General features: G+C 39.0%; 1 protein-coding gene across 1 annotated transcript in view; it reads right to left on the bottom strand.

The window, feature by feature from the left end:
• DOK5 (docking protein 5) overlaps positions 1 to 27,729 on the bottom strand; it is a 162,423-nt gene that overhangs the window by 39,607 nt on the left and 95,087 nt on the right. Inside the window, exons 3-5 of the mRNA XM_035025425.1 lie at positions 10,850 to 10,964; positions 10,645 to 10,764; positions 7,661 to 7,850 (exon numbers count right to left, since the gene is read on the bottom strand). Coding sequence (XP_034881316.1) covers positions 7,661 to 7,850; positions 10,645 to 10,764; positions 10,850 to 10,964 — 425 coding nt within the window. The remainder of the gene's footprint in view (positions 1 to 7,660; positions 7,851 to 10,644; positions 10,765 to 10,849; positions 10,965 to 27,729) is intronic.

The following is a 27,729-nucleotide window of genomic DNA, read 5'->3' as shown; positions in this document are numbered from 1 at the left end:
TGTATCCCCTTTCCTCTACAGAATGAATGTCAAAAGGGCAGAACACTTGTATGTTTCATTCACTGCTACATCTACAGTGCTTGGAACTGCACTAGGCTCTTAGGGTGCACTCAGCAAACATTTGATGTAAGAGGGAAATGACTCATTTTTACTACACCCTTCTAGAATGTGAGGTACCATCACATATAAAGTGGTCACATACACTAGTGGATCATCGCCTGCAGGAAGACGGCTGCACCACAGAAATGGCCAACAGGTTCATGAAAATACATCCAGCATCACTAATCATCAGGGAAATCAAAACCACAATAGGATATCACCTCACACCTGTTAGAACGGCTAATATGAAAAACGAGACGAGATAACAAGTATCAGAGAGCATGTGGAGAAAAGGAAATACTTGTGCACTGTTGGCAGGAATATAAATTGGTACAGCCACGTGGAAAACCGTATGGAGGCTGTTCAAAAAACTAAAAATAGAATTGCCATATGATCCAGCTATTCTACTTCTGGGTATATATTCAAAGAAAATGAAATCACCATCTCAAAGAAATATGTGCACCCCATGTTCACGGCAGCATTATTTACAATAGCCAAAACATGGGAACAGCCAAGTGCCCACCAATGGATGAAATGCATAAAGAAAACGTGGCATATGTCACACACACACACACACACACACACACACTGTAATATTAGCCGTAAACGAGAAGTAAATCCTGCTATTTGTAACACCATGGATAGACCTCGAGGGCATTATGCTAAGTGAAATAAGTCAGACAGAGAAAGAAAAATACCATATGATCTCACTTGTACGTGGAATATAAAAAAGCCAAACTCACAAAATCAGACAGTAGAATGGTGGTACCAAGGACTGGAGGGTGGGGAAAATGAGGAGATGAGCACAGGGCACAAACTTTCAGTTAGAAGGTTAAGTTCTGGGGATCTAAGGTACAGCATTGTGACTACAGTGAAAAATACTGTATTGTATACTTCAAAGTTGCCTAAGAGAGTAGAACTTAAATGTTCTCAACCACACACACAAAAATGATAATTACGTGGGGTAGTGAAGGTATTAACTAAACTCACTGTGGTAATCATTTTGCAATATACAAACTGTACACTTTAAACTTAAACAATGTTATAAGTCAATGCTACCTCAAGAAAGCTAGAAAAATAAATAAATAAAATAAAAAATATACATAAAAATTTTTCTTAAAAATGATGGCCACAAGACAGGATGTACTGACGAGAGGTTTTCCCCAAAGGTCATGAGAAAGTCATCCTTTCCTTTAGGGATTTCACATGTTAAAATCACAACAAGGAGGTAGAAGGGACCTGGCTAAGCTTCTTATGTATGATGTGGCCTTGCCTTGTCTGTGTTCACACCCTCACACCTAGCACAGATCTCTTGAAGATGATTACTAAAAAGCTTACTCCATAGAGTAGAAAGGAGAGCTCTCTCTTCTCTTTTACACCTGTCTCCATTAAAGGAATATTTATAATACGGGTGCATTACCTTTATAATTAAAATTACTCTTGAGATAAATGCTAATGGGGAATCAAAGGCCACATAAATGGCACAACTGTAGTTGGCATTTTCTTGCAAAAGAAAAGAATCACACTTCTAAGCAAGCCTGCATGTGAGATCCAGGACGTGTTTATGCCAATTTCTCCGCTCAACATGGCAGGAAGAATGGAGTACTCTTTGTTTGTCAATTTGCTTCCGATCATTTAATAAGAATGGGTATATGTTTCCTAAAATATTCAGGAATGAGAGGTTACTAAGTAGCTTAGAATCAAAAGGAGAAATAGAGAATATTCAACAATTTATGTTAGAAGAGTGGTCCTGTAAACTCATCAATTACAGGGGGAAACAAACAAAAAAAAACCCAAAAAACTTTTCACATATTTGTGCACTCCCTTTAAGAAAAATAATTTGTACATACAATGTCGATTTTCACATATACTTGGCATACCTAAAAGTTTCTCTTAAAATGATGTCAAAAGCACAAAAGAGACTCTCTCTGGCTGGTAAAGAGAAGCACTCACGCGTGGTAATTATTCAGTACCTTCTGCCAAATGTCACCTGAGCTTCTTTCACTCCTGCAGGTGCTAAACCCAGGGTATTAATTTAAATCAGTCAGGAGGTAAGGCAGAGCCTGACACTGGAGCATGCTAACTCAGCAGCCAGCTATAAAATTAACAGGGGTACTTACTGGACACCTGCCACCTTTCTTTAAACAATCATATTTCAAGAATGGTTCCAAGGGAGATGTTAACGCAGTTAGAACCTCATGTCAGTTGGATCTTCCCATAAAAAAAATCAGAGCCCCTGCCAGCCTGATGTGTTTCACTGAAGTTTCAGGGCTTCCAAGTGGAAAGAAACAAACAAAAGACCAGAAAAACCTCAAAGTAAGCAATATGCCTCTCAGCCCACCAGATAAACTAACAGTTCTTGGTCTACAGGGGCTAGGAGTGGCAATTAATCATGCAACTGCATTTTATTAAAAAGCTTACATTTCAACTCTGGATTTCTTCAAGGAAAAAAAAAAACAGAGATATGATCTGATTTGCTTCTATTGGGTAGAGAGGGGGAGAAACAACATCTAGAAGACTCTAATGACCTATGATCATGATCCTGTTGTCCAGGAGAGACAAGCAATCCTGGCTCTATGTGCCTGTACTTCTAAAAGAATAGGAGGTTCCAGGAACTAAGAAAATTCGTACATTAGCACATATCCAAATGGTTTTAGGGCGCTCTGGTGATGTAAGAACGCTTTCTCTTCCCTAGCTCCGTAGAAGTTAGTGAAGAACTAGGCTCACCTAGTGGAATATGACATTTAGCCTTCCTAGATATCTGCAGGGTTTGGAAGTAAGAAGACCGGAGTGTGACTCCTGAATCCACCACTTACTAGTCTAATGTCTCTGGACCAGTCATCCAGGTTTCCAAATTTCCTTTTAAGATGAGAATAATAATATTCCCTACTTTATATGAGCAGCGAATGACTTAAATGAGACTGTGCATGCAAAATGCTTAGTATAGTGACCTTCAAGTAGTAACAGCTCCATAAATATCAGTGATTATTTTCAGTGGCTGGCATGCCTGCTGGAACAGAGTTTTGCAACTAGCTAATTGGACCAGATACCTATTTGTCGTGGGAGGTGGTTCTGTGTAGTGTATGTTTAGCAGTATCTCTGGCCCCTCTACCCACTAGACGCCAATGGCATCCCTGTCCAATTGTGACAATCAAAAATGGCTCCAATGAATGGATAAAGAAGATGTGGTATATATGTACAATGGAATATTATGCAGCCATCAAAAGGAATGAGATCTTGCCATTTGCAACGACGTGGATGGAACTGGAGGGTATTATGTTGAGTGAAATAAGTCAAACAGAGAAAGACATGTATCATATGATCTCACTGATATGAGGAATTCTTAATCGCAGGAATCAAACTGAGTGTTGTTGGAGTGGGGGGTGGGGTGGGAGGGATGGGGGGACTGGATGATAGACACTGGGGAGGGTATGTGCTCTGGTAAGCGCTGTGAATTGTGCAAGACTGTTGAATCTCAGATCTGTACCTCTGAAACAAATAATGCAATATATGTTAAGAAAAAAAAAAGAAGAAGAAGGTAGCGGGAGGGGAAGAGTGAAGCGGGGGAAATCGGAGGGGTAGACGAACCATGAGAGACGGTGGACTCTGAAAAACAAACGGGGTTCTAGAGGGGAGGGGGGTGGGAGGATGGGTTAGCCTGGTGGTGGGTATTGAGGAGGGCACGTTCTGCATGGAGCACTGGGTGTTGTGCACAATGAATCATGGAACACTTCATCTAAAATTAATGATGTAATGTGTGGGGATTAACATAAGAATAAAAAAAAAAAAAAGAAATGTATAAAAGTAAAAAAAAAAAAAAAAAAAAAAAAATGGCTCCGGACATTGCCAAATGTTCCCTGGGACAAACACATCCCTGGTTGAGAACCACTGTTCTGTATCTCTGCACCATTATGAGTGATACGACTAATTACAGTCCAATAGCTGCTTCGCCCTATTTGCTTTGAGCAATTATTAAATGCTGTATTGGACACATTCTATTAGATTTTCTTTCATTTTAAACCTCACATCCATCCCTCTTCGATGGCATCGGTACCCTCTTCCTGCTTTGGGAGAACCACCCCACTGTATTTGTACCCTGTGTGCTTTGTGTAAAGTCCCCAGTATAGTACTTGACCCCTAGCGAATGTGATGGTCAATATATGGTAGGAATTTCTCTCTCTTCTATTGGCTGACGGTGTGAGAAGATCCCAAAGCTCTTGGAAGCCACCGTGCAGAGCCAGAGCAAAGCTCTCCTAGAAGAAACAGGACTGAGAGATGAAATCTACGGTCATTTAGACTCTGAATCAAGTCAAGCCTGATGCCATCTCTACCTCCTTGACCCTCAGTTATGTGAGCCAATGAATTTCTTTCCTGTTGTGTCGGTTTGGTTGATATGACTGTCTACTACATGCCAGGCATTATGGCAGGTTTTTGTGTAGGTCCTTCTTTAATATTCATGGCAATCTTCTGAGGTACATAGTATATTGTACCCATTTTACAGGTGGCCAATGGAGCTTAGAGAGTTAGGTCATTCCCTCAAGGTCCAAAGCCAGTATGGGGTAGAGCTGCAATCTCATTTCATTTCCTCCACAATGCCCATCCAGTTTATTACACATGCCCCGGTGTCGGTCTTGGTGGGGTAGAGTGGGACCACTGAGCAGGAATAACACTCAGTCTCAATTCTAAACAGAGGCTGAGAGTGAGCAGAACTTTGTCCAAAGTTTTGGGGGGAGATTCCTTGTGTTCTGGAGGGCAATACTGCAAAATCTTTGATGATGCATGTTGGATGCATGAAAACTATTTGCCTAACTCCTCTTCATTTATTGACATGAGATAGGGAGAAAATTCTATTAGTTAAAATGAAACTGCTTTGTTTTGAACACATTCAAAAATAGCCAAGGAAAAAATTATCTTCACTAATAAAGCAAGGCAGATATGAAACCTTCATGCTTGGGGGAACACAAATGATCTTATTATCCTGAGCATCTTGATGGTAACTATAAAAATTCATCTTTATTTGAGTTTCAGGCAAAATGTAAAGTAGTAATATTACCTTGTGTTTAACACTGTCTGTATCCTGCAAACTCAAGTCCTACTCCAAAAGTAATCATAATAAAATATCAAAGACACTACTAAGGGGAAGCTCAGCACCCTTTCAGATCATCTGCGTGCATCATCACTGCTGTTATCCACAACAATCCTGCAAGGAAGTTATGACTTGGATAAACTTACAAGGGAAGTTAAAACCTTTGTTCAAAGTCAACCGCTAATAAAGAACAGACATTAAAAACTAAGGCCTCTCTGACTCCTGAATCAGTGCTTCTTCCACCCCACCGTGCTGTCTGAGAAATGAACAAGATCTTAAGAGCACCATCCCGACAATTTCCCTTCTGAGGACTCACTCTCCAGTTAGCACCAGCCCCACAAACTTGACCACTGAATAAGAATGGGATTCAGAAGTAAAGTGTTCTAAGTCCCTACAATATTTGAGACACAACACTGTGGGGTGTGGGTTGGAGGTACTGTACTCATCTAACAGCTGGAGATCTTGGACAAAGTACCCTAAAAGTCAGACCATACAAAGTACAAAGTCATGGAACAAAATGCTTTCATTTTCTGAGTCAGCACCTTATGGCTTTTGGTCAAAGGAATATTTTTGAAATTTATGTCTCCAATATATCCATAATTTTCATCCTTTTTTTTTTTTTACCTGAGCTCCTGTAGTATCTCCCCATATGTACATCTGCCACCTCTATTCCATTGTCCACACACACACACACACACACACACACACACACACCCCTGCTTAAAAATCTCTATGGTTTCCTATCACACTTAGGAGAAATATCAGTCTTTAAAATAATCTCCTAGATCCTTAGCAGTCTACTAGACTAATATGAATAAATTAAACGTTTGCAAGATGTGAGTAACATTAAAACCTGAAAGATAATGTCAAAAAAAGTTTAATATTAGTCATGAGATACTAGAAAAGTTTACTAAGGTTTTAACTTTCAGAAATTATGAGGGAAAGACATATTCTTCCTACTACTATTCCTATAAATCCAAGGAATAATTTAAAAATTTTAATGTTTGAATAAGGGCTACCCAAGATAGGCCCCAAATATCCTGATCAATGCAGAATTCTATTGTGCGTCGATACGAAACAGAAGTGGGAGATGATATGAGGCATATAATCAATAGAAAAGTCTACTCTTATCATAAAACATTTTTCATACATAGATTTCACTGGTAATGATTAATACATAAATAATTTCTGAGACCCAAACAGGGAAATATACCCACTTCCCCAAACAAATTCTGATCTTTCTACAGAGATGTTCCCATAAGGATAATAAACAAGTAATTCTGACAAAAGAACATTGCTCCGAAGATATATTTTTTTTTAAGTTTTATTTTCTAACATGAGGACTTTTGCCGTCTCTGGGAGATTCACAGACTCATTTATAACATTTCAATTTCCAGGTACTTAAAAATAAAACAGAATGGGAAAGAGCTGTTTGGGAAAGAAAGCTTAAAAACTTTTGAGGATAGTTATAGGAGAATCAAATGGATCATATTTCTGAAAAGCAAAGCTTAAATAATTGGGCTTTGCTTATGACAGAATGAGCACACTAAGTTGAGTAGAGCATTACTGTTATATATTCACACAAATTAGGGTCTTACATGTTTGGAACTCCTGTTTTTACTCTCCTTCTATCAAGTATTGTATCCCTGTCGGGAAGAACCATCCACTTTTACAAACAAACAAAAGATTTTTCAAAGTCACAAGCTGACTGCTTTAAACTTTAATGTAAATGTCAGGCCATGTTACAGAAGGACTTGTATTTCTTAAAATTTAGTCATTTAAAATTCTAAAATACAAAATTAATCTGCGGCATTTGAAAAAAAAAAGAGCCCAAATTCTGAGGGAGGAGGGTGGGTGAGGGGGAGAAAAGTGAGATCCTGATTAGATGAATCTCTTTGTAGCTAATGATCAACCCAAATATTATTGGCACCCTCTTCCCTTTCCAAAATTGACTTCTGAAAGGAAAAAGGGCAAGCCCTAGAAGGACTTATTGGGTATTGATTGCAATAAGCCAGTTCTAGAATCAACCTCCTAGTGTTAGCGCTATTCATTACACCGTGGATGGAACTCAATCAATGGCACCTTCAGAAATGCGTGGCCCCTCATACTGATAATCTACCATAGTAAGCCAACAAGGAAACATAAGCAGAATAACAATATGGATGTTTTCCAAACCCGAGAAGCTGGCCTGTGTTCAGCATGACCCAGGAAATGGTACATTTTCAGCCTTTTTACCTAATTCAACTTCAGTTTGTGGTACGGAATCAAACCGTGCAATGAAAATTCATGTCACATTCATGAAACATTAGAATCCCGCAGGGGAAATAAATCCATATTGAATAGATGACTCCTTTATAATATGCCTAGCACTGTAGGGTCATAGCTCTCCACGGTTGCAGAAGCATGCTTCAGGGTGGATCTGATATGCAACCCTGGGGAAAGACAAAAAAGTAGAAGAACAGTCTTGAAACTCACCTCCCTGCCTCAAAAGTGAACCAAGCAGCATCTCGCCCATACCGCCGCAGGGCGCTTAGCGGCCAAGAGATGAGTTTGACTCTGGGATTCTGGACGTCCCAAAGACAGATGTGCTCATATGTAATCTGCAAGGCACATTCGCCATGTACATCTAAGTTAGGGGATGGCATCAAATACACATTGAATCTCTCTGGGAGAAAAACAAAAGGTTAGTCTAAAATCCCGGGAATAAAACATCAAAGACATTGTAGGAACAAAGAGGCATTTCAAAAATAATTCTAGCCCATATTCTAGGTTTAGGTTGAACATTCAGGAAGATAAACCTTTCTCATAAATTCATAGTCCCAGAAAATGATTTTTTAAATGAAGACCATGTTAAGTAACATAATAATGTCACAGTCTGGCTGTCAACATACACTAAACACTATTTACATGAGCAAAGACCATTTTTAGAATTTTTGAATTTGCATAATAAAAAAAATTTGTATGCCAATAAAAGACTAAAGCAATGAAACCATTAAAAACAATTTTTTTCCTGCCAAGTACGTATTAATTACACCCACATTTTTGTGTTCACAAAAGATGCAGGTGCAAAATAATTGTCACATGATTTAATGATATTAAAGTTATACTGATCAACTCATAATTTTCATAACTAAATGAATAGAACTACATCCCAAATTATTTAAATAAAACCCCACGCTAATACCATGCACTTAACTGACCACCAGTTTGGGAAAAATCCAATGGATGTATTTGAATTAGTTTTAACAAGAACTCTCTTTAGCCAATTACAAATATCCACTTGCTTATTTGGATGACTGTTAATATTTAACTAAGATTACTCTCAGTAAATGACTTGGCTTATTACTGCAACCAAATTTTCATCCCCACAGACTCCATCACGGTATTTCTGTTATATTTCTAGAAAATTCATTAATTTAGGAAATTATGAGTCAAAACCTCTAAGCGAAACATGAGCAAAAATATTACTACACCAAACACATTTTCACCTATCCCTCATTATGGTAGATCGCCCATTATCTGACAAAACAGTGTGGCACTGATCTTACCAGTGGTATTCTAAATTAATTATTTTATAATAAGGAAGTCATTAGAATTCTTGTTGATTTTAGCTGAGTTGAGTAAATGGGAGTGTCATGACTACATGATTTCATGGATCTATTTTTCCATATTTTCTAAAGTTATTTCAAACTCCCAATAACTAATTATTTGCTACTTTCTAGCAACTATTATTTTAAAAGTATATTCTAATGGAGTAAAATCTCTCCCAGGGTAGTTCTAGAATAAGTCAGAAAGACTGTCATCATTAAGTAAAAAGCAAGAGAGACCATTACCAATTCATTCACTTAAAAGTTCTTCTATAACTCTACTTCACTCAAGGATAACAACAGTAACAGTGGTAAGAGTAACTGCCTAAGTTACAATTACTTGAAGTCACGCAAATTAATATCGTAAAGTGCCTTCAAAGACATAGGTGAGCTTTGTAATAATCCTTCCTAGTTATGTACCAGGGATATTCTTATTCCTATTTGACAGAAGAGGAAACTGAGGCACAGTTGGCCCGGTAAAGGGAACACCTAGGCACAGCCCGTTCTTGGATTCATTTGCAGCATGATTGGGATATTGCTTCATAAATATAAATTTGTGAAAACCAGGTGCTGATATGAGCACTCTAGATTTTAAAAAAATCAAAATCTATCATATTTTCCTCTTTATGTCTGGCTTCATATGCATCTGTCCATGAGGCACCACAGGTGCATCCTCTTAGCCTGGAGCATCCTGATTCAGGGAACTACACAAGCTAGAGCCCAGGGCTTGGTTGTATGACCTTGGAAAATGGCTTGGCTTCTCTACAGCTCAGCTTCCCAGTCTACAAAGAGACTTTTTGAATTAGCCAAGCACTTGTAAGTCTCAGTCAATAACATTTCCATGGAGATGGGTTATGGCAGATATGGTGCACCCAAAATAGTCCCAGCCTGTAAAGGTGTCATGAAGATAGAGTTCCAAGTGAAAGCAAGGGCATTTTTTATTAACAATTGGAGTGTGCACCCATGGAAAGGGTCAGTACATTCCACCTCTGCCACGCTCATTATCAAGCCAGTGGACCAGTGGCCTTTTCTGGTGTGTTCCATCCTCACAGATCAAGTCAATGGGCTACAAAAGAGCAGGACTCTGGGATCCAATCTGCCCTGTCACAAGGCTTGGTTACTTGGAAACGAAGAAATAATTCCTCACCTCCAGGCTCATACTGTAAACCAATACTGAGCTTTGCTGAAATGTTCATGGGTATTTTGGTCATTATTACCTAAAATGATTTAGTTCCATGTTGAGTGTTGAGCTCAAGGCGTTGGCTCAAGTGTTTAGTTAAAAAAAAAAAAAAAAAAAAGCACAGAATTAGGTAGGTTTAAACCTGAGAAAACAGTCATGAAGTTTGGATTCTATTAAAAACACTGGAAAGCTTTCAATGAAATACTTCTAATGAAAAACTTCAGACAAAAAAAAAAAAAAAACACAACCCATTATGTGGTAAAATCAGTATATTATGAATACAGGTCCGGAGTGTATCCAACATAAGCTGTTGGAATTAGCGCAAGAAGTGTAGCTCTTCTGAACGTCAGTCTCCTCATCTGTAAAAGGAGGGAAGGTATGGTGCCTGCTTCATGGAGCTGCCGGGAAAATTAAATGACCTAATGCACCTGCCACAGGACCTGGCACATTGCAGGTTTCCTCAGATTCCTAGCTGACGGTATTCATACAGATACATTCGTATTTGTGCATTGAAAACACATTAAGAAAAGAAACACATTGAAATAGTAACATAGGATCTGGGTCAACTAAAAGGTTCTTTTTACTTCCTTATACATTTTTTGTAACTTCAAAAATGTCACATAATGAAGATGTCTTATGGTGGGACAAAAACAGTGTTCAAGAGAGCAAAGGAGAGAATTTTCTTTACATACCACTCTGTTCTCTCTCAACCCCAGTAGCCAATAAGTCAGGCTCTCCGAGGCTGATGTCATTGATCCGCGTGCCCACACACTCCATCTGGAGTACTTTGCACCATTCATCGGCCTCAAGATCTGTGGAAATGTCCAAAAGATTAACATGCATGCCCAGCGCCTGCTTAAAAGCTAAAAGCAAAAGCCCTCCCTGCCTTGGACGAACCTGATTCACAAGCAAAGGTCTTGGAGGTATCATCATTGAAATAAATCCCTATGGCATGTTTCTTGGTGCTCTTTGGCAACCGAGCTACGTTCTTCACGTTGTTGAGCTCTGTAACCTGAAAAATGAACAATTGCAAATCTGATCACACTCCCTGAACGAACACGCCCAGTCAACACCACCACACTAAGGGAAGGCACAGTAAGTGGAAGGCACACCACACATGAACACCACTTGACCGAAAAGTGCATTTTTGAAAGCTGCAAATTATTTCTGTGTTTTCCTTAATACATAGCAAGGAATGCCAGTGAATTACCTTCCTTTTTATATTTTCTGAAGCATATTAGGCGGCATGAGCTCAAAACTTCACAGAGATAGAAAGCTCGTTTTGGTGTTTTTATCTCCCAGAAGATTCTCCCCAGTGAATAGTTCTCAGAACTATATCCCCATCTCCGTGGAAAGCCTTTCAAATACGCTAACCCCTCAGGGTACTCCCAGTGAAGGTAACTTACACCCATCCACCCCGAGAAAGGAAGGGAATGGTGGCCCAATTCATAACTGTGTCATCTCACTCTTCAATAATCAGGAATGGAGTGTCAGAAGTCCCAAAAATGCCCCTCTACTCGGGGTTCAAGTCCTATATTCCAAGACAGACAGTGGCTTTGTCCCATGCTTCCCCACTCTCTGGCTTACTCCCAGCTTCTCAGTGGTTTACAGGGCCTCTGTTTTAGAGTCTGCATGGCATCACCTTTTTCTTCCCAATAGGGAAAGCTTTCCCCATTAGACATGCTCTCTTTCCTTCCTCTAACCCACAGTCACTTGGTCCCTGTTATAAACTTTCATAATGTTAACACTTTTATAAACTACTTCCCTCCCGCTAAGGGTATTGGCTTACTGTATTTCCAAAATGGCTGTCCCTCCTTCAGTTACACCCAGATCCCCTGCTGCATTCAAGGGTTGTGATGACTGGCTGCCTGAGAGAAGGCACTGGTGGCCTCAGGGTATTTACAAGATAAATAATGCACATTAACAAATTTAACCTCCCCTTAGTATATCTCTTTTATGTTATTTAAAAGAATATATCTCCCATCAGTCTTTGCCTTTAGCACTATCTCTCATCTTATTCTAGATTTAAGGAATGCCTGGTTCAAGAAATAGGGGAGGAGAGAAGTCAATATCCTCCACACATACCCTAACCTGATTCTTTCATTCCCCAACTTCTTAACCTCCATTGGCTCTCTTTATAGTATAAATGCAAATTTCTTGGCATAAAATATCTTAACAGTTGTTACTGACCAAATGTTTGTGGCTCCCCAAATGTATATGTTGAAATCCTACCCTTCAAGGTGATGGTATTAAGAGATGGGACTTTTGGAGGGTGATAGGTCTTGAGGGTGGAGCCCTACTGAACAGGATTAGTGTCCTTATAAAAGAGACCCCAGCACACTACCTCCTGCCTTCACCACGTGAGGACACAGCAAGAAGATGCCTCCTATGAACCAGAAAGCAAGTTCTCACCAGACACAAAATCTGCTGGTGCCTTGACCTTGGACTTCCCAGACTCTAGAACTATGAGAATTACATTTCTGTGGTTTAAAAGCTACCCAGTATACGGTATTTTTTATGGCAGTCCAAGTGGACTAAGACATCAGTGTCCCCCCAAAGCTGGCTAAAGCACTACCTACCTTAGTAGGTAACTTTAGTAGCTTGACACCACCGACTTTATTCTCTAGCTACTCCAAATCCCTCAGAGTTTACCAGATGCAACTGTTGATTTTTTGAAGATTTTATTTATGTATTTATTTATTTTAGAGAGAAGGAGACTGCAAGCAGAGGAAGGGGCAGAGGGAGAAAAAGAATCTCAAGCAGACTCTGCGCTAAGCACAGAGCCTGACATGCGGCTCAATCTCAAGACCCTGAGATTATGACCTGCACTGAAATCAAGAGTCAGATGCTTAACTGACTGAGCCATCCAGGCACCCTGCAACTGTTTATTTTTTGTCTATGTATTTTTGTGCCAATATCCCAATCCAACTATTTATTGGTCTCTCCACTTCCATGTAACCTCATTAATTCACTGTAAACACAGCATCCAGAAGATATTTTCAAACATAAGTCTGATACCAGCATTTCTGTGCATAAAACAGAACACTGCAGTGACTTCTCATTGCACTTGGGACAAGCAGCCAAGCCCTTAGGATGACCATCAAGGCCCTCTGTAGTCTTCCTTAAGCTATCTTATCAGCCTCCTCTCTTACACCTTCCACATGAGTCCTAAGTTCCAGCCACACTGGCTTTTGTTCAGGCCCCAGAAGGCACCAGGATTCTCCTGGCACAGAGCCTTCCCTACACTCTCCTTACTTCGCTTACACCCACCTTATGGGTCTTAGTTCAAATCGCAGTTACCTGCAGAGCCCTTACTGGACACCCCCTATCCCTCCATCTAATCAGAGTCTCCAGGCTCTATCTTCTAATGACATCTTTACCCTCACACCCTCTGATGGCCATATAGGCCATATAGGCTATGGTTTAGTGCCTGTCTTGCCTCTAGAATGAAAATTCCCTAGGTTTTTGCTCACCACTGTGTCCCCTGAATCTAATACAGAGCCTGCCACATAGTGGGACTCAATGAATATATGTGAATTGATGAACAGAAGACCAAACACACCCACAAATTTACTTGCACAGGGCCTCTCCAAGGTGAATGCCTCTTTCTGCAGGGAAATTTCACTTTTCCTGCAAGGCCCACTTCCTTGGGGATACTTGCCCTGACCTCCGTGTCAAGTACTCGTTGCCTTCTCTCTGTTCCCATGTATGCTGTATGAAGCTTTGTTCTATTATCTGTGATTATAATTAATCCGTTGATCTCTCCAGCACCCAGCTAAACGTGAGTCACCTATCAATGACTGATGGACCGAATCAATGACAATCATCTGAGAGCCAACATTTATTGAGCATGCTCCATATACCACATGCTGTGCTTAGACTAGTCTTACATGTGTCTCATTTGATCTTCATAAACACCCTGCAACACAGATATTACTATCAGTTATTTTCCAGCTGAAGTAGCTATAGATGAGAAAGGTCAAAGTCATGCACTCAAGGTCACAGCAAAAAAATGGCAGAACCAAGTTTTGAGTGAGGCAAACTGACCCCAATGCCTGTGCTCTTCACCCATCTGAAATACTAAGGACTGACTCTAAGTCCTTTCAGCCCATAGAATCTTCAGCCTGGAAAGTCATCATATATTTGAGGACTTCTTTGTTTTCGCTGGTGTAGAGGAGGGGCAGGGGATTGAGGGGGGCAGGTGAAGTAGGGCGTGAGTGCCCCAGGCTTTATTCTGACCCTCTACTGAGACATTATATAAAAGTAGTCCACCCTAACCTGAAGCACAGCAATGACTTTGAAATGTGTCATTTCATTACACATCCATTAAAGGTAAAGAGGAAGGAACGTCACCTGAAAGGGTCAGAAAATGTAGGGTGAATTGCATGAGTCAGAACAAAATTACCCATTTGGGAAATTGGTTTAGAGAATAAGCAACCCAACACCCCCGGCTCGGAGGAGGTGAGTGTTCACAGAGCAGGCAGGATTATGTTTGATGTGTCAAAGGGCTAGCAGGTTCTAACGCAGTTTCTGCCCCCAGTTCAGAACCACATCTCAATGAGCTCACGCTTGCCCACATCCCCACCCCCCACCACCCACATACACACTCCTTACTTTCAAAAGAATTGCAATCTATGCTAATCCATAATAGAGCCTTCCTCAAAATACATGCTAGAGTGAAAATTATAAGAATATTTGCAGGTATATTTATAAGTCACTTTAAAACCTGTGTAAGGCAGATTTATTTCCACCATTGCTCCATTTTGTAAATGAGAAAACCAAAAGCAGAATATATTTTTTTAATATTCCTTTTTTTTTAAGATTTTATTTACTTGTCAGAAAGAGAGAGAAGAGAGCACAAGGGGGAGCAGCAGACAGAGGGAGAAGCAGCTCCCCGCTGAGCAGGGAGCCCAATGCTGGACTTCATTCCAGGACCCTGGAATCATGACCTGAGCTGAACGCAGACGCCTAACTGACTGAGCCACCCAGACATCCTTTCAACATTCCTTTTCACAAAGACATAATTTGCCCCTAAAGAATCACTTTTGAAGCATAGATTTTGATAAGGTCTCAGGTTCATGTGTAATATGAATGTTATTTTAAATGGGGGCTAGGGCGCCTGGGTGGCTCAGTTGGTTAAGCGACTGCCTTCGGCTCAGGTCATGATCCTGGAGTCCCTGGATCGAGTCCCGCATCAGGCTCCCTGCTTGGCAGGGAGTCTGCTTCTCCCTCTCCCGCTCCCCCCTCTTGTGCTCTCTCTCACTCTCTCTCTCAAATAAATAAATAAATAAAATCTTTAAAAAAAATAAAAATAAAAAAAAAATAAAATAAATGGGGGCTAATAAGTGTATCTGATCATCAAAGGTGACTGCATCAGGGGCACCTGAGTGGCTCAGTTGGTTAAGCATCTGCCTTCGGCTCAGGTCATGATCCCAGGGTCCTGGGATCGAGCCCCACATTAGGCTCCCTGCTCAGCGGGAAGCCTGTTTCTCCCTCTCCCACTCCCCCTGCTTGTGTTCCCTATCTTGCTGTGTCTCTCTCTGTCAAATTAATTAATTAATTAATTAAATTTTTTTAAAAGTGACTGCTTTGGATCCTCAATACGACCTCAAAGAAGATGAGCTTTCAGGACCACGGGCAGGCAATACCTTCAGGTCACCTTCAGTTTGAATTTCTTGTCTTTTCCTTAGGTCTCAGATCCGAAGTTATTTCCCACCAAGTTCAAAACTTTTTAAGAAAACTCCCTCCTGAGCCTCTGTAGTCAGAGATTTTATTTTTCTTTCACAGTGTAAGAGAAAAGATACACCCTAAACTCTACATGAATTATACCATCTTTGTGTAGAGATTCACAAATAAAATGTAAAAATTTCTTCAAGGTGTTAACAGCATCAGGAGGGAGTGACTTAAACACAATTATAGGAGAGCCACATTTCCTCTTCAAGAATCTTCCTGGAATCCATTCACTCTTCAAAGTTTTTAAACTCATTGTTTATTCATATTTATTTATTTTTTGTTTATTCTTATTTAAAGGGAGGAAATAAGCAAAGAACCATTTTACCAGGCAGGGATAAGGAAGTGCTATGAGGACAAACAAAGGTGTGAAAAAGGATTTCAGGGGGCTCAGGAGATTCTGCTATTTTACATAAGGGGGTAAGGATGCCCTTTCAGAGAAGGGATCATTTGAGCAGAGACAAAAAGATCTAAAAAAGTGAATCATATGAATAGCTGGGCCCAGCCACTCCAGCCACAGGTAACAGAAAGTACAAAGTCTCTGAGAAAGGAATTTACTTGTTTGGCAAGGATGAAGTTTGCTTATAGGTTTGAACATTTGACCTCCTGCCCTTGACATGTGCACTTAAGGATAAGCCTTCTCTGTAGTCCCCCTTCTCCCCCAGGCATCTCCCTGCCCACATTCCCCATAAGGCTATGCAGCTCATGAAAAGTCAGGGGACCTAAGGAGATCAATATCTCTAAGCTTTTTCATTTTTTCCCCCCTTTAATCTGGCCAAAATTTGTTTTCCTGAACTCATTGAGGCATCTTCATGATGATGATCTCAAATTCTTTCTCAGGTAATTCATATACTTCCAATTCTTTAGGGTCATTTTCTAAAGATTTATTTTGTTACTTTGATTGAGCTATGTTTTGTTTCTTCATATTCCTTGAAAGTTTGTGTTGGGATCCACACATTTGAAAAAACAGCCAGTCTCTCAGACTTTGTGGACTAGTTTTGTATAGGGAAAGAACCAGTCTTGAGCTGAAGAATACAATAGCTGAATTGAAAATTCACTAGCAGGGTTCAGAACAGATTTGATCAAGCAGAAGAAAGAACCAGAAAACTTGAAGACAAGTCCTTTGAAATTATCCAGTCAGAGGAAAACAATGCATGAACAAAAGAATTGCATGTTTGAGATCAGAATGTTATCTCAGTACTCAGTTACCTGGAATTACTCCCTGCATATCTTAACAAAGCAAGGGCTTAATTCATTATTGGGATTTATGTATTACTTTGAGAGTCACACTCATTGTTAGAGTATCACAAGCTAAATCCATACAGTACACTTTATTAAGCCAAAATACAATTTAAAATGTAAAATGTTAAAACACCATATTCGAAACAGAAATAGTTTTGTTAAACCACCATGGGAGATATAATTTATTCCCATTTCTATAAAAATAATGTTTATACATGCATTCTTGCACACATACATATTCTTGTATGTATATGTAGTGAGGAGGACTAAGGGTCTGGGTAGGCTTCTATTGTCCCTTTGTTTAATTGCTTTTTACTATATGCATCCAGATTGGAAAAGAAGAAGTAAAATTATCTGTTTGCAGATGACATAATCCTGCATGTAGAAAACCCTAAAGATCTCTCCCCCCGCCCCACACACACCTGTTAGAACTAATATATGAATTCAGTAGAGTTGCCAGATACAAAATGACACAAAAATCAATTATGTTTCTATATACTGACAGTGAACAATCTCAAAAAGAAATATAAGAAAACAATCCCATTTACAATAACACTAAAAAGAATAAAATACTTATGAATAAATGTAACCAAGGAAGAAAAAAAATTTTTGCACTGAAAACTACAAAACAATGCTAAAAAAAGTTAAATAAGCTACAAATAAATGAGAAGACATCCCTCGTTCATGCACTGAAAGACTTAATATTGTTACAATGTCCACATTTGGGGTGCCTGGGTGGCTCAGTCAGTTAAGTGTCTGACTCTTGATTTCGGCTCAGGTCATGATTCCAGCATCGTGAGATCAAGCCCAGGGTCAGGCTTCATGCTCAGCGAGAGTCTGCTTGATATTTTCTCTCTCCCTCTCCTTCTGCCCCTCTGAGCCCCCCCACTCATGCACACTCTCTCTCTCTAAAATAAATAAATAAATCTTTAAAAAAACAAGTAAATAAAATAAGATAAAATTTCCATACTACTTAAAGTTATCTACAGATTCAATGCGATCTCTTTCAAAATCCCAATGCACTATTTGCAGATATAAAAAGGCCATCGTAAAATTCATATAGAACCACAAAGGACCCTGAATACATAGTCTAATGGTCTTGAGGAAGAATGAAACCGAAGGCTTCACACTTCCTAAACTTCAAAACATATTACAAAGCTACAGTAATCAAAACAGGATGGTACTGGCACAAAGACGGACATGCAGACAGATGGAATAAAATAGAGAGCTCAGAAATAAACTGTTGCATCTATGCCAAAAATACACAATGGGGAAAGGAGAGTTTCTTCAACCAATGGAGTTGGGAAACTGGATATCCACATGCGAAAGTATGCAGCTGGGCTCTCATCTTAAGCAAAAATTGACTCAAAATTGATTAAAGGCTTAAATGTAGGTCTTAAAAGCATAAACCTCTAAAGAAAACATAGCAGAAAAAAGTTTCTTAACATTGGCCTTGGCAATGATTTATCAGATCTGGCACCGAAAGCACAGGCAATAACCCCGAAAAATTGACAAGTGGGACAAAACAAACAAAAAAACTTCCATGCAGCAAAGAAAACAATCAACAGAGTGAAAAGCAACCTAAAGAATGGGTGAAAATATATGCAAACCATGTATCCGGTAAGGGCTTAATACCCAAAATATATATGGAACCCCTACAACTCAACAGCTAAAAAGCAACCCAATTAAAAAAATGAGCAAATGGGGCGTCTGGGTGGCTCAGTTGGTTGAGCAACTGCCTTCGGCTCAGGTCATGACCCTGGAGTCCCTTGATCGAGTCCTGCATCGGGCTCCCTGCTCGGCAGGGAGTCTGCTTCTCCCTCTGACCCTCCCCTGTCTCATGCTCTCTCTCTCTATCTCATTCTCTCTCTCAAATAAATAAATAAAATCTTTAAAAAAAAAAAGAGCAAATGACTTGAATAGACATTTGTCCAAAGACCTAGAAACTGCCAACAGGTATATGAAAAGTTGTTAAAAATCACTAATCTTCAGGGAAATGCAAATCAAAACACAATGAGGTATATCACTTCTCACATGTTAGAATGGCCATTATTTAAAGAAAAAAAAATAAAAAGTAGAAGGGAAATTGAAAGTTTCGTGAATTGTTGGTGGAAATGTAAAACGGTGTAGCCACTATGGAAAACAGGATGGAGGTTCCTCAAAAAATTAAAAATAGAACTCTCACGTGATGAAGCAATCCCACTTCTGAGTATATTGTATATCCAAATATATAAAAACAGGATCTCAAAGAGGTATTTGCTCTCCCATGTTCATAGCAACATTATTCACAATAGCTAAGATATGGAAACAACCTAAATGTCCATGGATAAATAAGTCAAGAAATATGGTATATGCATACTATAGAATATTATTCAGGCTTAAAAAAAGAAGGAAATTTTACCGTTTGTGACAACATGGATGAACCTGGAGGACATTATGCTATGTGAAATAAGCTGGTCATAGAGGGGCAAACACTGCATGATTCCACTTATACAAGGTATCCACAGTGGTGAAAATCAGAAGCAGATACCAGAATGGTGGTTGCCAGAGGATGGGGAGAGGGGGAAGGCAGACGTAGCTGTTCAATGGGTACAGGGTTTCAATCATACAAGGTGAAAAAGCTATAGAAATCTGCCGTACAACAGTGGGCATGTAATTAACAATACTGTACTATATACTTAAAAAGTTACTAAGGGGGTAGATTTCATGCTATGCATTTTTTACCACATTAAATAAAAGATTTCTGTAGCAAAAAGTAGTTAGAACTTAACATTATTTTCTTTCCATTGTATTTCTTTTTAAATGTTAATTCCTGTTCATGGCAGTAGATACTCGTCTTCTACTGATGGTAGTAAGAAAATTTGCTCTTATGGTGAATTTACTTAAATAGAGAAGTGAGCTGATTTAAAGCAAATGATTAAGTAAATATGAGTAGAGGTGTTACTGTGACAACAAACATTAATGAATAAATAACAAATGACTGAAAATTAAGAAAAACACCATAAACCTACTACTACTGATCTAATAATAGTATTATGAAACTGAGTTTCATTTCATTTCATTTCATTTTCTACTGAATCAACAGTCCAGGTGAATCAATTGACCTAAAGGTCCTAGAGTCACCCAGAAGGACTCTCATTGGCTTGGTAGAGGCATGACAAAGATTGCGATAGAAACTTGGTAAAGGCTTGGTTCCCACTTGAGATCCCAAAGGTCACCCATCTGAATAGCATCATCTGTTTTCCTTTTGCCTTTTTTGCCCATTTCATTGAATGCATTTCCTGAGTGAGAAAGACAATAAAGTATTTCAAGCCTCATGATCAAAATCTGAAATATCTCTGAGAAATATGATTTAAAGGATGAAAGAACTATTCCAAAGAGAGGTCTAAAGTTAGGTGAGATATACTTTTTCATCTCTAACAGAAGAGTTTTGATAGCAGAAAAGAAGTTGAATTTTGTGATTAAAAATGTTATATAGGGGTGCCTGGATGGCTCAGTCATTAAGCGTCTGCCTTCGGCTCAGGTCATGGTTCCGGGATCCTGGGATCGAGCTCCGCATCGGGCTCCCTGCTTGGCGGGAAGCCTGCTTCTCCCTCTCCCACTCCCCCTGCTTGTGTTCCCTCTCTCGCTGTGTCTCTCTCTGTTAAATAAATAAATAAATAAATAAATAAATAAATAAATAAATAAATAAATAAAGGTATATAAATAGACTTTAAATATTTTTACCTACCCTTTTATATCCTTTCCATGCTAAAACAATAGCAGATCCCAAGTTAGACTATCGAAATAACTTCTGTTTATTTGGGGGGCTGCTACCAGTCTGGTTACCTTTTCAAATTAACCTGTGACCTCTCAGTTTCGACCTTGCTTTTCATTTACTAGGATGTATTTAAGCTTACTGACTCCAGAGATTTTTCTCTTGAAATGAAGCTAAAAAACATGTTGCTATCAAAGAAGACTGGAAATATCTGTATGGCTTACTGAAAATGTTGATATTAGCACCTTTGAAATGCTTGATTTTTCTCTAGAAATTGTTATGTTTACTTTCAAGAGCCCCACTTAGTGCCAGGCTTATCCTGGGGCCATTTCTTTCTGACAGAAATTATCATGGACTAATTAAAAATTCACAGAAGATAGTAGCTTCTTAAAAATTCTGCTGGTAAAAGATAATGAACACTAAATAGGAAGTTCTCTGATGCATAAAGTATGCTTCTAAGCATGGAGGTTGGAACAGATTAAGCAATGGTAAGACTTGGCAAAATGATTCTGTCTCTAGGATTTGGAGGAATTTAAAATAAGACCAAAGGTAAATTCTGCCCCTCATAGTAATCTTCATTTTCTACCACTTATTGAGTTATTTTTTCGTAATCATCCATTCTCTCCCAAGCCTTCTGATTCTTTACTAATGAGTTTGGACTTAGCCATGCAACTGACTTTGGCCAACAGGACATGACCTGATAGGCCATGTCCAAGTAGATGCTTTAAATGCATGCATAATTAGGTCAGTTCTGCCCTCCTTGAGCTTCAACCTTCCACTATGAGAGTAATGTTCCCCACCTTCCTGGATCTCTGAATGTACAGACAGATGGATCTCAACTGAGTGAAATTAATCCAGCTGTGCTCAGTCCACCCACAGCCAACCCAGACCCCTCATGTAACAAGGGCAGGAGACAAAAACGTGTCGCTATAGGCTACTAAAATTTTGGAACTGTTGCCACAGCAGAAGTTGGTTAATACACCCTCTGTTCGATTTTCTTTTGGCCAGGAATTTTCATAGAGATTTTCTCTCAAATCTCGCTGTACAATAATGTTGCTTTTTGTACAAAGCAGAACAGATTTCCTAGTCAAATACATTATGAGTTACTAGGATATTGGTTATCAGTTTTACTTGGTAGTCAAATCAGTTGCTTTTTAAAATTTTTCAGAAGAAATCTTACACAGTGTCCCTAAGTAAAAATAAAATATTTGTTAAATTAAAAGAAGACAGTCTGAACTAAACTCATCTTTTCCTACTTGGACCTTAAAGTGTTGAAGAAAACTCAGCTTTTCAAAAACCACTTGCTTTTCTGTGGGTACATACAGCACCCTGTTTTATTACTTGGGCTACTGCTCAGTGCAATTCTGCTTGAGACACCCAGAACAGGAATTTATGTACAGGTCCTGGGGATCACACACACAGAAAAGGACAGAAATCTTGAGAAGACAGCCCAGTGCATCTTTACGTGCATACACATCTGTGTAACCACCATGCATCCTGAGTCATAAAAAACATTTTAGTCACTATCACCACTTCCTGGGTCAGAGCTGCCCACAAATAAGATTCACTACTCTGATCTCTATCGTGGTTAGTTCTTTTAAAAAGCTTTTTATAAATGGAATAACATCATATGTATTTTTCCATGTCTTGCATTCTTTCACCCAACCTCACCTCTGTGAGATTCTTCCATGTTGTCTCATATATAAGAGGTTTTGGTTTCTGTATAGTACTCCACTGTGTGAATGACCATTTGGTTTTTAAATTTTTGGCTTGCTTTCATTTTAGATGTAGCTCTGGTAGAAATATGTAAGTGATTTTAAGAAACATATAGTTGGAATATTACATTTTTATCTAATCTAATCCATTGCCTCTTGATAATTAAAGTAATTTAAATTCTTATAATTGACATTTTGGGAATTAGTTCAGTCCTTTTTTTATTCTTTTTTTTTTTAAAGATTTTATTTATTTATTTAGAGATGAGCAGGGGAGGGGCAGAGGGAGAGGAAGAGAGAGAGAATCTCAAGCTGACTCCATGCTGAATGCAGAGCCCATCATGGGGTTCTATCTCATGACCCTGAGATCATGACCTGAACTGAAATCAAGAGTCAGACACTTAGCTGACTGAGCCACCCCACCCAGGAGCCCCAGTCCTTTTTTATTCTTTCCATCCCTTTTGTTTTGTTTTTTATTTTTATTTTATTTTATTTTTAAGATTTTATTTATTTATTTGAGAGAGAGAATGAGAGAAAGCACATGAGAGGGGGGAGGGTCAGAGGGAGAAGCAGACTCCCTGCCGAGCAGGGAGCCCGATGCGGGACTCGATCCCGGGACTCCAGGATCATGACCTGAGCCGAAGGCAGTCGCTTAACCAACTGAGCCACCCAGGTGCCCCTGCTTTTGTTTTGTTTTTTAAAACAAAAATTTTCTTTGTCTTTTGGCCTTTGCTTTTGCTCAGGGCATTTTGTGTTCATCATTTTCTTTTCCAAAATTTTATTGTGAAGATTTCCAACACAGAAAAGCTAAAAGAATAATACAATGGGCTCCATCACCTAGAATCCACAATTATCAACATTTTGCCACCTTTACTTAGTTTGCTCCATCTCTTTTTATATTTAAATATGTGAGGGTGTGTGTGTGTGTGTGCACGCACACTTGCATACACACTTGGTTTGGGTTGAAGTATTTGAAAGTAAATTATATACAGAAACACACATCAACCCTACAACTTTGCAAACAGTATTTACAAACACCAGGGATAATCCACATCACCTCAGTGCCATTTTCACAACGAACTCCTTGTATTACCTAATTTCCAGCCCATCTTCAAAGCTCCCTAAAAGTCCCCAAAATGTCTTTTAGAGCTGTGCCCACATCCCTCCGCCACCACCCAATCTAAGATCCAACAAAGATGCATGCATTGCATTTCTTCTCATATCTGAGTCTCTTTAAATTTAGAAGAGTCCCCACATTTTACAAATGATATTATCATTTTGAGAAGATCATGTCAGTTTTCATGTAGAATATTCCATGTCCTAGGTATGTTTGTTTTTCCATGGTGACCTTAATTTTTCTACCCCTTGTACGTCTTCTGAAATGGAAGCTACACCTAAAAGGTTGATGAGATTCAGATAACATTTTTGTTGAGAATACTTTGGAAGGGATGCTGGTGGGCTTCACACCGCATCATGTATCAGAAGATACATAATGTCAGAATGCCCCTCTATTGGTGAGCTGCAGTTTGATCACTTGGGGGTAGCCACCATTTCTATCATAAAATAGCAATTTTTGTATTTGTATTTAAGCTGGGTGACACTTAGGTATCACGTTCTGTTCCTCAACCACCTGCCCGGGAATTAGCATCCATTGAAGACTCTTACCTGCAACAAAATGCTATTCTTTTTATCATGATGATCACATGATGTATAGAATAATGTATAAAATTGTTGAACCATTGTATTGTACAACTGAAACTAATATAACACTGTATGTTAATTATATTTCCATAAAAATTTTAAAAATACTATTCTTTTTAATAATTGGTCTGTCACCCTAAGCCCATATCCTATGGGCTTCAAGATAAATATTGACTGAGGATGCTTTTCCTGTTCCCACCCCCATACTGCTTTTTATTAAAATAATCTGGAAACACAGATCACAAATATTACTAGAATCGCTATTCTTATTCAGCTATTATTTCAAAATTGTGTAACTACTGCATTTAATCAGGTGAGCAAGTTCACCCATCTAGAATTTATTCCGGATGTTTGGCTGATATAAGTCCCTACCGTACACTCCTTATACATTTGGGCATCCTCATCCTTACTCTTTCACTGCGATTTGCCAATAGGTTAGTTGCCGTACACAACTGGGTAGCTTTATATGAAAAGAGAATCATGCCATTTGTGACTTGACACCATCATCAGTCTCTTCCCAGGCATTTCTGTGGGAACAACCAGCTAACTGTTAGCACAACTGCAAGTTCCCACTATAGTTAGTTAGGATCTAAGAAAACCATGCACAGGTGAATATGGGGGTTCATTTAGGTTATACTTCTAATGCCTGTTAAGAAGGGATATTGGTGATTCTTTGCTTCTCAAGCCTTTATTGGCACTTGCACACCATCTTATGGGGACGTCAAATCTTCTGCCTGAAATGAGGCAACCTTCTTTCATCAGAGACTCAAGGCAGATGGTGAAGGCGGTCCAACTTGCCTCTCCTGGACCGACACAGAAAATGACAGAAGGCTACCTTGTTGGTGGTGTGCCTTTTGGCTCCAGCATGTGACTATGTTGGATGGCATGGTCTGAAAATCAGTCTGAACAAATTTTGATTCCCTTTTCTCAAGATAAATTCCAATCTTGTGTTTTCTCCCACAGATTCTGGGTTCCTCTAAGAGAAATGGATTTCTTTCCATGGCTGGAAGAAATAAAGCTGCACACTGAAGTATCCATCTAAGTCCTGCTCATCTAATGGACAGTTCTTTGGAGCTTTCAGACTATTCCTATACATCACTCTGCAAATATAGTCTATTGTAATGCTAGAGGTCATTATACTGAAGGGACACAACTCTACCAAAATAAAGGCAGTGCACAATTTATTGTTTTCCTTAAACTAAAAGCCCAACTGAAGACCAGTTCATTTATACAGACTTTTCAAGTCCCTTCAAGCAGGAACACTTGGTACTTGCTTTTCTTTTGCCCAGAAACACTCTTCCTTTAGATACTTCCATGGCTCACTTCTGCCCCACCTCCAGCTCCTCACATACTATCTTCTCAACAACACCATTTCTGATTACTCTATTTGAAATTGCAAACTCTCATTCCATACTTCCTATCCCTTTTCCCTGCTTTAATTTCTTCCTTAGCGTTTATCAGTCACACCAACATACTGTATCTTTTACTTGTGTATTTCCTTTATGTCTGTTTCTTCCCCATTAAAGTAGGGGCAGAGAGCCATTCACATGGGAATCCATGAGAAGGCCACCCCGTGGAGTTGAGCTGTGAGCAGCTGTCTTGCCCATACATGGTGGCCTTAGCCACAGGAAGGATGGCAGCATGGCCTGAGGGTGAAGGTGAGGTCTGGGGAGGCCAGCAGACAAAAAGGCAATAAGTGGCGACAAAGTGGGGTGACTGGGTGATAGTCATTGGGGAGAGTATGTGCTCTGGTAAGCGCTGTGAATTGTGCAAGACTGTTGAATCTCAGATCTGTACCTCTGAAACAAATAATGCAATATATGTTAAGAAAAAAAAAAAAGGAAGAAGATAGCAGGAGGGGAAGAATGAAGGGGGGGAATCATAGGGGGAGACGAACCATGAGAGACGATGGACTCTGAAAAACAAACTGAGGGTTCTAGAGGGGAGGGGGGTGGGAGGATGGGTTAGCCTGGTGATGGGTATTAAAGAGGGCACATTCTGCATGGAGCACTGGGTGTTATGCACAAACAATGAATCATGGAACACTACATCTAAAACTAATGATGTAATGTATGGTGATTAACATAACAATAAAAAATTAAAATTTTTTTAAAAAAGTAAGGGGTGACAAAGTCAGACCAAGAGAAATGAGAAGACAAGGAGAGATTTGAGAGCTTCTTGGCCATTAAGCAGTTCTTGGTTTTCTGAATATCAAAAACACAAAGTACTATGACTCCATCAAAGGAAAGAAATATTCAACACTCCCTTAAACTTCTGATAAATCTTTAAGTATGCCATCCAATTAGGAATTCCCCCCCAAAAGACTGCCAAATTAACTTGGCTCTTTAAAGCCATGCTCCAGATGTGTTATTCATCATAAACGATAGCATTCAGAAATACATGTTTAACAGCCAGCAATTAACAGTGTGGGCACACTTTAAAAGTTTAATTTGCTACTGATATAGTTTTCATTAACAACTTGGAAAACAATCACAAATTGCACAGTTCAATTTTCCAAATGCATTATTTTGTAATCAGATGGAGAAACTGTTGAAATTTCTTCTGGTGTTTCAAGGGAAGATTAATACAATCGGGTTTTTAAAAGTGCATACATTCCCTTGAGGAACTGGTATATTCCTGTCAGAATTATGTAATTAGTCAGCATTATATGGGGATATTAAGTATGTTTCTGGTGTGCTGCGAAGTCAAAAGCCATTTAGGAAAACAAGGATTTGATTTCCAATTTTTCTCCTTCTTTTGCTGAAGGTAATTTACAGATGATGATTTATTTATGTTTATAGAGTAAAAACAAGACCACTACCTAAAAGGCAATTTTCCACCTTGCTTTTATAGGCTATATCCTAATTGTTTTTCCCCTTGTGGGACTGAATGAATTAAGTAAGCAATTCACTTTGTATATGCAAATGGCAAAGCTCTGCGGAAGCTTCAAATTGCTTCATTCTCAAAAAAAAAAAAAAAAAAATTAAGGCCATTATCTTACTGAAAATGAAGATGCATAAGCCCCTTCGACATCTGTGGATTATTTTTGAAAATAAAAGCAACATGAAAACAATCCATTTCTGGGTCCATAATGTTTTCTTAAGTATTAATAAAATAACTATTATTATTATTGTGGTTATTACATTATTATTATCTGTTGAAAATGTTCAAAGTACTCTAAAAATACCCTAATAAACATTTGTTAAACATTTCCAAAAAATCTCTATGACACGTTCCAAACCTTTTACCTTTTTTAATATTGTCTTTCCTGAAAAAGCACCAGTGTTTGAAGTTTCAGTGCCAGGAAACAGGGACAGGCAAATAAGAAGGGATATGCTCAGTTCTAATCAAAAGTCACCACCCAAAACATCTCTCTGCCCACTAGCTTCCCCTAAGAACCCTGAACCTGGCAGTTTAAACAAACATTTTATAAAAGATTTCTTTAAGAAAGAACCAGTCTAGACAGTTATAATCCCAGTCCCCATAAAGATGGTTTCATTCTTTCCAAAAATACCTACATGCCCTTGGTCACTTACAATAAATTGGACTAGGGCCTGTCTGAGTTATAAATATGGACTGTCTCCCTGAAGAAGGGATCTTTATTTGTCCATGTGAAATAACTGAAATAATCCATT

This window comes from Mirounga leonina, unplaced genomic scaffold (genome assembly GCF_011800145.1).
Source record: "Mirounga leonina isolate KUSES-001 unplaced genomic scaffold, KU_Mleo_1.0 Mir_195, whole genome shotgun sequence".
NCBI lineage: Eukaryota > Metazoa > Chordata > Mammalia > Carnivora > Phocidae > Mirounga > Mirounga leonina.
The sequence above is the reverse complement of the archived record's forward strand: the minus strand, read 5'-3'. Positions and strand labels throughout refer to the sequence as shown.